General features: G+C 46.2%; 1 protein-coding gene across 2 annotated transcripts in view; it reads left to right on the top strand.

The window, feature by feature from the left end:
* The first annotated feature begins 767 nt into the window (after nt 1-767).
* SPTBN4 (spectrin beta, non-erythrocytic 4) overlaps nt 768-15713 on the top strand; it is a 71337-nt gene continuing 56391 nt past the window's right edge. Inside the window, exons 1-5 of one of the 2 annotated variants that reach the window (XM_074314307.2) lie at nt 768-928; nt 1809-1913; nt 3332-3518; nt 12310-12461; nt 13553-13726. In XM_074314307.2, coding sequence (XP_074170408.1) covers nt 3347-3518; nt 12310-12461; nt 13553-13726 — 498 coding nt within the window. In that variant the 5' untranslated portion in view covers nt 768-928; nt 1809-1913; nt 3332-3346. The remainder of the gene's footprint in view (nt 929-1808; nt 1914-3331; nt 3519-12309; nt 12462-13552; nt 13727-15713) is intronic. The other variant, XM_074314308.2, reaches the window with a different exon arrangement.

Genomic DNA, 15713 nt, shown 5'->3' with positions numbered 1-15713 from the left:
CTGTGAGTGTGGGACATGTGCAAGATGTGTTATATAAGAGTGTGTGACTGTTACACGTGGCAGTGTGACACCGCATGTGTCATGTAAGGATGTGTGACACTGTGATCCCATTTCTGTGTGTGGCTGTGGCCGTTACTGCTGTGATGCTGTTTGTGACCTCTTGTGACTGTGTGATGTATGAGAATGTGATAGTGCGGATGTGTGACCCCCATGTGAGTGTATGACTGGTGCGACAAGTTTGAGTGTGTAAGAAAGTATGTGACACTGTGATCATGAAGCTGTGTGATTTGTGAGTATATGACACTCTTTGTGACCCCCGTGGGAGTGAGACTGTGTCACATTTGTGTGCTTGTGTGTGACACCAAATGGGTGGTGGTGGTGGCACTAGATCAGTGTATCACAGCGTGTGATGCTGTTGCATACTGTGCCAGTGTGGGACCCCGTGTGAGCGCGTTCCTGTGTGAGTTTGAATGTTTGACCCTGTGTGACCTCATATGAGGAGGTGACATTGTGTGAGTATGTGAATGTGGATAATATCTGTGACGCTGTATGTGACCCCGTGTGTTTGACAGTGTGGGAATGTGTGACCCCGTGAGAGTGTGTGACGTTACCTCTGGCCCCCCGCGAGTGCACCTGTGTATCACACGTTGTGACCCGGTGTGTGGCCGCGCCTGGGCCAGCGCTGCAGGAGGTTGGAAGCGGGGGTACGCGGGCGGAAGGGGGTCCCGGGGGCGCGCGAGCGCGGCGGCCGCGCGAGCGGGGGAGGCGCGGCGGCGGCGGCGGCGGCGCATGCGGATCTCGCGGAGCAGCTGGGCCGGCGGGGCCGAGCGGAGCCGGGCCGCGCCGCGCCGGGCAGCGGACGCAGACAGGGAGAGCAGTCGGGCTCCGCGAAGAGCGAAAACGGCGGCACCAGCGGCCGCGGGCCCAGGTGAGCAGCGTGGGGGCGGATAGCCCCTCCCTGCAGCATCTCCTTACCTGCCCGAGCAACCCTCCCCCGCTCGCCGTGGCCATGGTCTGAGCCCCTAGGGTCTCGCGGGCTGGAGGGAGGCGAAGGGTCGAGGGCACAATGAGCCCCCACCCCCCCCACTCCCCACCCCAGTCCAGCCTCCGCCGCCATGCGTGAGTTTTCCACCCAGGCCTTGTCCTTTCCAGGCCCCCCTCCTTGGGAACGGTGACTAGACTGCAGGGAAGAGAGGTGCGGCCTCGGAAGGGTTAAAGCATCCGCTCCCACCCGCAGCCTAGCACTCGGCCAGCATTTGCTGGGGCCGCAGGACACTCCTTTCTACCCTCCACCCTCCACCGCCTTCTTCTGTCTTCCTTCTCCATTCAATCATGTAATGGCCAGGGCTGTTACCCCCGGCGGCCTGACCGAGAGCTCAGAAGTGCTAAGCGCCTCCTCATCCCCAAGTGTCCTCCATTGAGGAAATTGTTGTGTTCACCATTAAACAGGGAGGGAAACTGAGGCTTACAGAGGCCAAGTTAAAGATAGCTGTTAAGGATACATCAGGAATAAAGGAAGACTTGAATTCATATTTCTGTCTTATTCCAGCACAGGCACTTGGATTTGCTAAGATATGTGACCAGAGGATGAATAATACTAGCAAGGACCATGTATTGAGGGCTTGCATGTGCTAGCTGTGCTAGCTACCATGTCCCCTGAATTATTAACTCATTTCATCTTCAAACACCCCTAGGAAATGGGTACTGTTATCCTGACCATTTTACAGATGAGCAAATTGAGGCCCAGAAAGGGGAAGTGACTTGGCCTAGGTCACACAGATGGTAAGTAGCCATGTGTCCACTTACAGCTTTCCATGGAAGAAGGGAAGAATAACAATGGATTTTGGAGAGTCCACCAAAAGAGACAATCTACTACACTGACCAAGACCTAGATACTGCCTTCCTAGAATCTGGTGGGTTGGTAACTGTCTGAATCTTTGAGAAGGGAGACATTGATCTCCTCCCTGTTCTCTCCTTTCTTAGTCTTAGAATCAAGCCTGGGGTCCTGGAAGGTGGAGGAGATGTATCTGATGTCTACCACCCCCTTGAATTTCATATTTATAATCTGGCAGTATAATCTAGAACACAGCTCTGGAGTCAGACACTATCTCAGTTAGACAGTGCCACAATAATGCTGCATAAGAAACCACCCCCAAACTCAGTGTCTTAAAACACTTAAGCATTTATGTAGCCACTGAACCTGAGGTCAGTGAGTTAGGCTGGGCTCATCTGGGCTTATTCACGTGTTGGGATGGGGAAGGGGATGTTGGCTGTTGGCTGCTCTAGTTTGCATTGGCTAGAACTGAGGCCATAATTAAGCACAAGCAAACCCACAAAAGGTCTCTTGAACCCCAGGCTCAGCACTTCTGTTTATCAAAGTCATGTGGCCAAACCCAGAGTCAAAGAGTGGGGCAAATCCCCTCACTCCACTCTTCCACCCCGCCCATCACCACAGTAGAGGAACATCAAAGTTATATGACAAAGGATGTGGTTGTAAGAATGAAGAATTGGGGCCATTAATGCAATCATTTTATCACATCGCCTGCTTTTGAATCCTGGCTACTCACTAGCTGTGTGACCTTGGGCAAGTGAATTAACCCCTTTGTGCCTCAGTTTCCTCCCTGTATAATAGGTCTAATAATGGCCTATCTTTAGGGAATTAAATTTGTGGGAATTAAATAAGATAATGCACATAAAGTACTGAGCATAGTGTAAATGCTCAAAACATGTTATTGTTATTGCATTATTGAGTTCTATTAGTAAAAATGTTATTTTACTGTATTTCCCCGAAAATAAGACCGGGACTTATATTAATTTTTGCTCCAAAAGATGCATTAGGGTGTATTTTCAGGGGATGTCTTATTTTTTCATGTACAAGAATCTACATTTATTCAAATACAGTCATGTCATCTTCTTCTGGAACATCGTCATAACATATTAAATGTGTCCATCTGGCTGACGATCTTAAGTGGGGCTTATTTTCGGGAAAACACGGTATCAAGAATAACAGTGATGGGGTGGCCAGTTAGCTCAGTTGGTTAGAGAGTGATGCTAATATCACCAAGGTTGCTGGTTCAATCCCCGCATGGGATAGCAAATAACAGTGACAATTTGCCCAGCCCTTACCCTGGGCCAGGCGCTAAGCCATGTGCTTTACCACAGCCCTATGAAATGGTAGGGGTGAACATTATTGTCATTATTTTATGTCCACTTTAAAGACAGGGAAACTGAAGGCAAAAGGGGACAGGACTCACAGCCATTGGCTGTTAGAGGGGGGACCTCTGAGGTCAGGCCCTGTTTCTAGCTCTAACCTGCCTTTGTCCATCCCCAGGCTTCACCTTCCCCCATGGCACAGGTACCAGGGGAAGTGGATAACATGGAGGGCCTGGCGGCCCCTAACAACAACAACCCTGTAGCCCGCTGGGAGAGCCCAGATCGGGGCTGGGAGCGGGAACAGCCCATGGCCTGCACTGCAGCAGCCTCACTCTTTGAGTGTTCCCGGATCAAGGCCTTGGCAGGTACCTGGAGGTGGGCTGGGATGGGGGAGGGGAGGGGAAAAAGGGAGGGGGATGCAGGGGTGGCCTCTGTGTACGTCAGTGCTTGGGAACCTTGATGGCCAAGAGGATGGGAAGATAGTTACAGACACTTAGAACTTGAATCTTTAGACCAGTTCTGTCCAATAGAACTTTCCACGAGGATGGGAAAATGTTCTGTATTTGTGACATCCAACATAGTAACTGCTAGTACTTGTGGCTGTGAGCACTTGAAATGTGGCCAGTGCTATCTGAGGGACTGAATTGGTCATTTTATTTAGTTTTAATTAATTTAAATTTAAGTAGCCACATGTGGCTAGCGTCTGTTGTATGGGGCAGTGCAGCCTTAGAAACTTAGAGATGTGTACAGTCCCAGAAATTTGGGATTTTGTAAGCATGCTTCCTTAGAATTCTGAAATGCTGAAACACCGAATTTTAGGACCTTAGAATGTCACACTCAGAGATTCTTTGAAACTGAGACCTTTAGAAACAGAAATTCTTGTAAACAGAACTTTATAATCACAGACCTTAGAAATTGTCATCATTGGCTCCTAGGAACCCTTAGAAACTAAACTCTCATACACATAGATCCTTAGGGCTTTATAATCTTAACCCTTTAGAACTTCAGATTAGAAATGTGGATCCTGAGAACTTGGAGATAGAATGACCACACCTTCCCGCTTTAGCACTGAAACCCTCACTCTTGGGACAACTGGGATGGTTGGTCACCTACTTTGATGTTTCTGAACAATATAAGCAAAGACCTGATATCTATCGAGTTAGAGAATCTTAGAACTTTAGACGTTCAGAATTGTAGACCCTTGAACCTTAGGACTGTGTATTCATGAGGCTTTAGGACCTCAAAAGAGTTTAATCATCAGCATTAAAACTTTATGAGCTGGGGCGGCTGGTTGGCTCAGTTGGTTGGAGTGAGGTGCTCTTGACAGCAGGGTTGCCGGTTCGGTCCCCGTGTGGGCCACTGTGAGCTGCGCCCTCCACAACTAGATTGAAACAACTGCTTGACTTGGAGCTGATGGGAAAACACACTTAAAATAAAATTAAAAAGCAAAAACCAAAAAACTTTATGAGCAAAGACCCTTCAGAGACGTGTAACTTCACAATCATATGCCTTGTAAACATTAGACCCTTAGCCCCTTTGACTTTTCGGATGTTAGTATCTCAGAAACATGGAGTGTTATATACATAAAATATATATTGTTATCATCATGAAATCTTGAGACCTTAAAGTGAGAATCAGTTCCCTCAGAATCTCAGAATTTTAGCAATTCAGCATTTGGCAATCAAGGGATCTTTGATACTAAGGCGTTTGGAACTTTATAACTAAAAGATGTTGAGCAGGGTGTCAAATTCAAAGGCCTCTGGGGAAGCAGGTGACATAGATGAGTGAGTGGACTGGGGCCCCTGGGCACCCAGAGAACAATGCCCTGGACACCAGCCCTCGCCATGGGGAAATACAGGTTCAAAGTTGCTAGCTCTGATATTTATCTTTAATTTCCCAATTAAAAAAAATCTGTATGTGTCACAAAGTATGAACCAGATTCAACCCATGGACTTCCAGCTTCCTCTGATTTAGAAACCTAGAATGATATAAACATACTCGTATACTCTTGGAAACTTAAAATTACACCTTTAGATGCTTAGAAGCTTAAAAATTTGGGAGCATACCAATTTAGAATTCCAGAATTTTTTATGTCATCCACAGAATATTTATTCAGTGCCTGCTCTGTGCACAATATGAGGGACGTAATGGTGATTGGGCCAGTCCCAATCCTGCCCCCACAGAACTTCCAGTCCAGTAGGACTGTTAGATCTTGCAAGGTAGTGATGACACAGAGGGTCAGGGCCAGGATGGGGGAGGCACAGGCAGAGGCTGTGATGGGGACCCCCAGGGGGTGTAGGAGCCCAGATAAGGTGCCTGATTTCACCTAGAGAGTCAAGGAGTGCTTCCTGGAGGAGAAGATGCCTAAGCTGAGGCCTAAAGGATGAAGAGGAGTGAACCCTGGGGTGGAGAGTGGAAAAGGATATTCCAGGCAGAGGGAACAGCATATATAAGACCTCCAGAAGTTGGGAGTGACTTGAGTAAGGAGGGTAGAGTTGGTGAGTAAATGATGATGGGCGAGGAGCCAGTGGGAGCCACATCTTGAAGGGCCTTGGAGGCCACCGTGAAGGGTGTGAGAACACCAGGCAGCTGTGGTAAGATTTCAAGTAGAGGTGGGAGGTGGTAACATGGAGATCAAGGACTCTTCAAATCTTAGGATCACTGATTCATGGAACATCAGTGCTGGACCTCAAACAGCATCTAGTCTAGAGATTTGTAGAGATCCCCTTTAAGAAAAAAAATGTCTCATACATTCCCTGTGTCTACTTAAATTATTATAACTGTAGTTTCTTAAATGCACACAAACACACAATTCTGTTTCTCTCTCTTATGCCTACAATCCTCTACAACGGAAACACATAATACTGGACTCCAGATCCAAACCACAAAACCAGTAACATTCAGCTTAACAGTAACTTTCGGATGTTGCTGTTCTGTAAAACCATGTTGCTGCTCAAAATGCAATGACCTAGACCACTAGGGTGCATTTCCTTTTGTATCCCTTTGCCTGCTTCTCTCCTGGTTTTTCTCTATTCAAACTAAGGCCAAACCTTTGAGCAGAGTCCTCCGTAACATGTTTTAGCATGAAGGCATTTAAAAAATTGCCTGGACCTCTTGCTTGGAGAGGTCCAGAGTTTGTGGCTTGCTGTCACCATCTTTGAGAGGCCCTTCTCCTCTTTATCTATTAGTTTATTCTCTTTTATTCCTATATCTCACACCAATGCCTTCTCCCCTGTAGGCAACCATTCTGATCATGGTTTTTTTTCTTTCTTTCTCATTCCGATAGTTTTAATACAAATCCTTTCTTTCACACGTATATGATTTTGCATTGCCAATTGGTGTGTGTGCAGACATATATTTTAACGTTATTAAATTATTACATGCACACAGAAAGGCAGATAAATCATGAGTGTCCAGCATTTCCACAAATGAGCACCCTCTTGTAACCAGCACCAAGATAAGGAAACAGCCCCAGACAAGCCACTTCTCTATCCCCACATCCCAAGAGTGGATATTGCCCTCATTTCTAACGCACACATTCATTTTGCTAGTGTTCAAACTCCATATAAATTGAAACCTTTTGTGTCTGGCTTCATTCACTCAACACTTTGCTTGTGAGATTCATCCATGCTGACCTGTACTCATAGGTGTTTCTTCTAATTACTGTCTAGTATTCCACGGTGTGAAGGTGCCGTAGTTTATCCATTCACCTGTTGATAAATGGATTTAGGTTGCTTCTTTCTGGGTCAGGGCTATCACAAACTAGACTATCGCAAACTAATAATTACTAGTATTACAAACTATTACAAATGAAACTATTACAAGCTATTGCTGTTCTAAACTTTGTAGTACATGTTTTTTATCGGCATAAGTGCTAATTTCTGGTTGGCTTAGACCCACCCTTGAGTGACATTATTGGGTCATAGGGTAAGTGTATTTCTAACTTTAGTAAAAACTGCCAGTTTTTAGCATTTTATACTTCCCCAGCAGTGTATGAGTGACTCAGTTGGTGTACATCCGACCCTTGCTATGGTCATTCTTTTTAATTTTAGTCATTCTGGTGGGTGTGCATTCTATTGTGGCTTTAATTTGCATTTTCCTGATGACTAATAACAACTAATGAAGTGGAGCACCATTTCAAATGTTTATTGACTATTTGGATATTCTGTGAAGGGCCCATTCACGTCTTTTACCTGTTTTCCTGCTTTTTTCTGATTGCTTTTCAGGAGTTCTTATATATTCTGGGTACAAATCCTTTGTTAGATGTATATGTTGTGAATATTTTCTCCCACTCTGTGGCTTATCTTTTCATTCTATTAATGGTGACTTTTGATGAACAGGATTTCTTAATTTAAATGTGGTCTAATTTGATAATTATTTAATAATTATTTCCTGTGTGGCTAACATTTTGTGTCCTATTTAAGAAATCTTGCCTACTTCAAGGTCATGGAGCTAACTCTTTGATGTTTTCCTCTAAACCTTTGTTGTATTCCTTTCACATTTAGATTTATTTATAAACCAAATGATTTTCACTGTTTTGTACAGTGTGGGTCAAGGTCCTTTTCCCACCTCCTTATGGACATCCAATCATCTCAGCTCCATTTATTGAAAAGGCTTTCCTTTCCTTCCTGAACTGCAATGTCACTTTGTCATAAATCTGGGAGTCCTACATGTATGGGTTTGTGCGTGCAGGTGTTGCTAACTGATGCAAATTTTGTCTTTGTCTAGGTTGTATCTTTGCATGACTTTCTCACTCAGCGTGATGCCTTAAGACTTATCCATGTGGCTCTGTGTACATCTAATCTGTTGCTTCTCACGGCTGCAGTCACCACATGTGATCCATTCCCTTCCCAGTGATGGACAACCAGGCTGTCTCCAATCTTGCCCCTGCCATACCTCCCAGCCCCAATAGCATCGCATTGCACATCCTCCTGCATGCTCCTTATAAACCAGTGTGAAAAAGGTTTTGGGGACATATAGACAGGGGAAAGAATTGCTGGGTCATGGGGGTGGGCACTAATTTAATTGGACTCAGATTGTCATCGGAATTGTTGCCTCAGTCCATAACGCGCCATAATGTACTAGCAGGCATGAGCGTTGTGATATCCCCATATTTCCACACATACTTGGTAGTCTCAAGCTTCCTAATTTTTTCCAGACTAATATCCAAATATATCATTTACATATTAAGTCTCTCTAACCTTTCTCCTTAAAAGTCATGGATAAAGAATAGTTTTTCCTCTGCTCTATGAAGGTCTCAATGTATCAAAGATGTGAATAAACTAAGGTCTTATTCTAAGGAATGTATTTCACTTGTGATTGGTAATGACCACAGTGGAGAATGTATATTTCTCCAAGAATATAGAAATGGAAAAATAACTCAATATGAGCACATGGGAGAGGTAGGACAATTGTTATTTGGCTCAGAGCTTGACAGCCCAAAGCTATCTGTGCTAGCTAGAGTCCTGGCAGGAAGCAGATGGCCCCCCTCAAAGGGGTAAAATGGAGGAGAGTTTAAGGAAGGAACTATTTACAGAGGTGTGGGCAGGACTAAGGGAACCTACAAGGGCAATGGAGACCCCCAGGGGCCGGGCAGGGAGTGGTGAGAGGGGAGAGAGGCCTCCCCAGCAGTGGTGGGGGATGTAAGGAGAGGAACTGGGCACTGCCCAAAGCTGGGCAGGCAGGGAGGGAATAAATTTTTTGGCCTTTTTTCTTTCCTCTCCTCTCCTGCTGTCCAAACCCAACTGGAAGTCTGAGGCCTTTGAGGGCTGAGGAGCCCACTTATATAGTCCACATCAGCCAGCCCCTCAGGGCCCAGAGCAGTGCAGAAGTGTGGTGGGTGGCACTGGAAGGGCAAACAAAAGACACTCCACATGGTAGCCAAACAGACTCACCAATACAGTAAACATTCAATGTCATCTTAGGTCAGAAGTGGCACTCAGGGACATACGTGGTTTCACTTCCATTATGTTTTACAAAAATGTAACTCAGTTGACAACATTTAACATTAGGGAGATTTTGTCTTTTTAAACACTGGGTCACCATTCCTTCAAATCTCCAGTCACGATGGCCATGTGCCATTGCCCCCTTTAAGGAGGGCCTAGTTTTCTCAATTTCAAAGCCTGCCTCGCCCCCATGGCATTTCATTTCTGGACCCCCGCTCCATGCTAAAAAGATTGTAATCACCAAAACCAAACTCTCACTGCATAGTCCTTTATGAAGTGGCATCCAGATGGTCCAGGATGTGTTTCTATTAATTTTCTTTGTGTATCATTGAAATGAAAAGGCAAAATAAAAAATATTCTCGTAGATCCCTGTCCTCTAAGGAGGTGTTCCCAAGTATGTAGGGTTCCTCCAGGACCCACAGAGGAAATCTTGATCTAGTCCAAACCTCTCACTTTTGCAAAGGGGAAAATGAAGGCCCAAAGGGGAGATGTGACCTCTTGAAGTCACACAGCCAGTCGTCATAGAGGCAGGGCTGAATCCGGTTGTCTTCATTCTGGCACTGCACTGAAGTTCCACTTTGGCTTCAGCATTGGCCAAATCTGCTATTGACATGGAGATAGGCATTGGAAGGCAAAAGAACCAAATACCCATCACTTCCTCGTGTGTGACCTTCAAAGTGTGACTACTAATTTATTTAGAAATGAAATATGAATAATATCTGTACAGGCTAAGCTGCTATAACAAAAGACCCAACAATACAGTGGCTTAAAGGGGACAGAAGCTTATTTCTCCCTCCTGGATGGTCCCTAGATGAGCAAGCTCATTGGCAGGCAGGCACCATTCCAAGCAGTCAGTGTGGAGTCCAGGTTTCTTCTTCCATCCTGTACTCTGTGGACCTTGCTATTCAAGATGTGGGAGTTGGGGTGAGAGGGAGAAAGGCCAGGCAGCAGTTTCCTTTTTTGGAAAAACTTTAAATTATGCAATAATTATAGATTCACAGGTAGTTGTAGATAAAAGTTGTAGATGAAAAGACAACCCCAATTTAAAAATGGGCTAAGTATTTGCATAGGTATTTCTCCGAAGAAGAAATGGCCAATGAGCATGTGAAAAGATGCTCAACATCATTAATCATTAGGGAAATACAAATCATTTCCACTTCATACCTACTAGGATGACCATAAAAAACCAAAACCAAAACCCAGGAAATAAGTGTGGAAATTGGAACCCTAGTACATTGGTGGTGCAAATGTAAAATAGTGCAGCCACTTTGGAAAACAGTCTGGCGGTTCCTCAAAAGGTTAAACATAGAGTTATCTTATGACCCAGCCATTCTACTGCCAGGTACATACCAAGATAAATGAAAACATGTGCCCACAGAAAAACTTGTACCTGAATGTTCATAGTAGCATTATTCATAATTGCCAAAAAGTGGAAATAACCCAATGTCCCTCAACTGAGAAATAAATGTAGCATATCCACTCAATGGAATATTGTTTGGCCATAAAGAGGAAGGAAGCACTGACACACGCTACAACATCAATGAACCTTGAAAACATTATGCTAAGTGAAAGAAGCCAGACACACAAAAGGCCATATATTGTGTGGTTCCATTTATTAATATATGAAATGTTCTCAATAGGGAAATCCATAGAGACAGAAAATAGATTAATGGTTACCTAGGGCTGAGAGAAGAGTGAGCGGGGAGTGACTGCTAATGGGTACAGAGTTTCTTCTTGGGGTGTTGAAAATGTTCTGATATTAGATAGCAGCAATGGTTGCACAACTCTGTGAATATACTAAATACCACTGAATTTATATTTTAAAAGGATGAATTTTATACTGCGTGAATTATATAGCTCACACTAAAGCTGTTATTTAAAAAAAGATAGTAAAAGAGCTCCCAATTTCTTTGGAAGCAAGCGAGGCAGAAGTTGCGCACATACTTCCATTTGCCTCCCATTGGTAGTGTCAACTGAGCATAAAGGAATCAGGAGGCTTCATAAAAATAAGTTTTATTCAAGGGTCTTAAGATTTGCAAAGCTGGAAACACTACTAGGTAACACCCAGAGTGTTCTGAAGAAAAGAGAAAAATTGAGAGTTCTTATAGTAAAAAGTACGTTCTTGAGAAGAATCAGTCGGGCATTCTTAGCCTCTGGATTGGTCCGAGGTGGTAATCTTTCAGATCTCAGGCGGTATGGATAATGGATGCCAGGTCATCTGGACCCATGAACATTCTTTCTCCTAAGTTCTTCAGAGGGTTATTTATAGGATTAATATATATCTCCAGGCATCGATGCATAACTGAAAAGTTCAAAAGTTAAATCCTCAGGCTAGCTAAAGTAAAATAAAATCAATCCCTCACATTTCAGCCCATTCTGATTTAAGTAATTTTGTTAGCTTGGCTATGGTGTCCCCATTTTGTTTCTTCATGCTTTCCTCAGTAGTCACATGCCTACTTCTTGCCCTAGGGATGTGGGACATGCAGTGTCTAGCTGATAGTCCAGCTACTACAGAGGGGGAGACACGGTTTCTGCCCTCAGGGAACATTCAGTCTAGCATATTCTTTCCTCTTCATCCCCCACAGCCTGTCAGTTGCCAAGTTTCACTTTCTCATTCAAATGACTCTTCAATATGCCCTCTTTTCCCATTCCCACAGCCCTACCCTCCTCCAGCCTCCTCTTCTCTCTCCTGAGTCCCTTTCCCAATCTCCTCCCTGGTCTCTTGGCTGCCATTCTTGCCTTCTCTGATCTACCCTCTGCACAGCAGCCAGAGATATTGCTGAAACACACCTGTCATCATGCTCCTCCTCCTCCTTGACCCTCCATGGCTCCCTAGTGACCCCCCACTAAACTGAGCTCTATGACCAAAGCACTCTGCCTGTATTCAGAGCCTAGAACAGTGAGGGGCATATAGTAGGACATTCAAGTACTTTTGAATGAACAAAGCCAACTGGGGTAAGAAACAGGGAAGGCTTCTTGTGGAAGTGGTATCTCAGGAAAACTTTAAAAGACTAAGAAGGCTGTCTTCAGGTGGGCAGCGGAGGGAAGGGGAAGGCATCCCAGGTAGGAGGAGCTGTCTTCGGAAAGACCTGATTGTTGAAGAGAGCTAGGCCTGAACGGTGGGCAGTGTGGGGCTGGGATGAAGATGGAAGGGGGAGTTCCCGGGGAGGTTCCTCGGGGAGGCGGGGTCTCATCAGAGCCTGTCCTTCAGATGAACGGGAGGCCGTGCAGAAGAAAACTTTCACTAAGTGGGTGAACTCTCACCTCGCCCGCATTGGCTGCCACATCGGGGACCTCTATGCGGACCTCCGGGACGGCTTCGTGCTCACGCGGCTACTGGAAGTGCTGTCCGGGGAGCAGCTGGTGAGGGGGCCTGGAGTGTTGGGCGAAAGGTGTTGGCCTTGGGGTCTCGGACTGGGCTGGAACGAGGGCCTGGCTAATGCATGGGCGGGGCGTCCTACAAGGTGAGGGTGGGTTAGAGGCTCCTAATTCTGGTGGGCCGGGATATGGCAAAGGTGTGGAGCTTGGTTGTGAGGAGCCTGGGGGTGTGGCTTGGAACAGAGGGATCCTGATGAAGGTGAGGGCTATGGTTGCGGGACTCTGGGCTTGGGTGGGGTTCCATTGGGAGGGGTGGGGCTATGGGAGACAGATGGAACTTTATTAGAAGGGACTGGCCTGGGTAGTGCGGTAGCAGGGGGGTAGTGGCTATAAAACAGGGGCAGAACTTTGTCGGGGGGTGTGTCTATGGATGAGGATGCGCTTGTCTTCTGAAGGGGAGGCCGATGTCGTGGGAGTCTGGGGGACCAGACAGAACTGTCCTATGGGTGTGGCTTGTGTGGGTTGCAGTTGTATTTCGGGCTTAGATGGGGCTTCATCGCAGAGTGGGGTTCGGATGGAGCTAGAGATTCATTAAAGGCCCAGAGCTTGGAGCTCAAGTCGTGAGAGGCATGGCTATAGAACAGACACAGCTGTCATTGGAAGGAATAGAGCTAGAAATAAGGGGAGAGTCCTGGGGTGGGGAGTGGCTTGATAGGTATCGGCGTGGCTCCAGGCAGGGGCCTAAGAGGGAGGCAGGGAGGGGTGTAAGTATGGAATGGAGAAACACTGGTAGCCTAAGGGTGAGATCCAATGGAAGGAGCGGGACAATGGCTACAGGCAGGGAGAGCCGGGCTTCACGATAAGACATGCGGTTATAAGGTCGGAGGTGGAGCTTCGGTAGAAGGGCTGGGGACAGAAATTTGAATAAGCCGTGAACTGGCTCCTGAAAAGCTCTGGCCATGGGAAAGGGAGGGCTTCTTTCGGATTGGGTCCTGGGTCTTTGATAAAACTGAAGGGGTGTGGCGTGGACTTGGACTTCCAGGGAGCCTGGCTACTGGCTTCTTTGGAAGGGGTGGGGCCTAGGGCACAGTGCTCTAGGTCAGGCCCTCCATCTCCCAACGCCCCCGCCGCCCTAGCCAAGGCCCACGCGCGGTCGCATGAGAATCCACTCGTTGGAAAATGTGGACAAGGCGCTGCAGTTCCTGAAGGAGCAGCGCGTGCACCTGGAAAATGTGGGTTCGCATGACATCGTGGACGGGAACCACCGGCTAACCCTAGGACTGGTCTGGACCATCATCCTGCGCTTCCAGGTGATCCCCAAGTAACCCCTGCCCAGCCCACCCCGCGGTGGGGGCCTTAGGAGGGCGTCCCCCACTCACATGTTTATTCATTAATTCATTAACTCCAAAAATATTTTAATATGCACCGGGAACCCTGTTCCAGGTGGTGGGGTTGAAAATAATGATAAAAGTAATAATTATTATCACCATCACTATGTTCATCATTATATGTGTTTTACTCCATTCCAGGCACTGTTCTAAGCACTTGGCATTTAATACACACAAAAGCCTGATAAATTAGGAACTATTTATTATTCCATTTTACCAGTGAGGAGGCTGAAGCCCAGAGAAGTGAAGTAATATGCTCAAAGTCACACAGCTGGGTAGTGGAGCTGGAATTCGAATCCAGACAATGTTGTTCCAGTTCAGAAACAAAATAGACAAATTTTCTGCCTTTATGGACAGAAAATAAGCAAACCTATAAATACATAAACAAGAGATGTATGGGAAAAGGACCCACTCTAGGCAGAGAAGTAAACAGAGCTATGCAGAAGAGATTATGATAAATCAGTAAAAGGGATATAAAATATTAAGTTGATGGTGTTGAGATTTTAGACTGGGTGATCAGAGAAGGGCTTTCTGAGAAGCTGATGGCTGGATGACACATGAAGATGAAGGTGCAAATCATTCCAGGCAGGGGACACAGCAGATGCAAAGGCCCTGAGGTGGAAATGCGCTTGGCATGTTGGAAGTACAGAAAGACCAGTATGGCTAGAGACTAGGAAGTCAGGGCAAGATAGAGGAGATGAGGTCAGAGGGTGTGGCAGGCCTAGGTGATCTCTGATTAGCAGTTTGGGTTATATTCTGTCTGAGATGGGGAGAGATTGGAACATTTATCAAGAGGAGGGGCATAGTCATATTTAGAAGGACCCTTCTGGATTGGGGTGGTTGCCAAAACTGGGGGCTTGGAACATAGGAAGGTAAAGAGGAGGGAAGATGGGAGAGATGCTCAGAAGGGGAGTTGGGCACACCATAGGGGAAGGGACAGGACAGGGAGGTGTCCAGGCCAAGGCCCAACGCTCTGGCCTGGACCCTGAGGGATGGTGGGGCCGCCCTGAGACAGAGTCAGGGAGGAAGAGCAGGTTCGGAAGAGACACTAAGGTCATTTTGAGATGCACTGGTCATAAGGGGTCCAGGACATTAGGAGGAGGCATTTAGGAATCCACTGGAACCTGGGAATGGAGCTTACGAGAGGGGTGGAGGCTGGAGGCAGGTATGGGCATTGTCAGTACAGAATCAGGGATGTGACTGTGGGGTTCGGGGTGGTGGCTGGTGACTGGACCCTTGCACCAGGCGCTGGGACCTCCTGGGAACCTAGTTCTCTCCCTTGCACCCAAATGTCAAACTCAAGTCTTGAATCCAAGACCCAACTCTCGAAACCCACCTGAGGCTCTTGAACCTGTTCTAGATTCTGGGTTATTCAGAACTTTATTGAACACCTACTACGTGTGCTAACACATAGTAGAAACAAAACGGACATCTGTTACTGCAGGAAACAATAGGTAAATATCCTGTGGTCCTAGAACTTTTACAGGTTAGTGAGTGTATTAGTCTACTAGGGCTAGTGTAACAAAATACCATAGACTGGGGGGCTTAAACAACAGAAACTTATTTTCTCACAGTTTTAGAAGCTGTGGTTTAAGATCAAAGTGCTGACAAGTTTGGTTCCTCCTGAGGCCTCTCTCCCCGGCTTGCTGACAGTTGCCTTTTCTCTGCATCTTCACATGGCCTTTTCTCGGTGTGTGCCTGCCCTTAAGGTCTTTTCCTCTTCTAATAAGGACACCATTTATATTGGATTAGGGCCCCACCCGTATGACCTCATCTAACCTTAATTGTCACCTTAAAGGCCCTATCTCCAAATACAGTCTCATTGGGGATTAGGGCTTCTTCAATTTAGGAATTTGGGGAGGACACAAAGCAGATCAATAAAATGTATAGGTGATGATAAATGCTGAGA

This window comes from Rhinolophus sinicus, chromosome 8, assembly GCF_057876585.1.
Source record: "Rhinolophus sinicus isolate RSI-liver-muscle chromosome 8, RSI-T2T, whole genome shotgun sequence".
NCBI lineage: Eukaryota > Metazoa > Chordata > Mammalia > Chiroptera > Rhinolophidae > Rhinolophus > Rhinolophus sinicus.
Note: the sequence above shows the minus strand (reverse complement) of the source record. Positions and strands in the feature narration are given on the sequence as shown.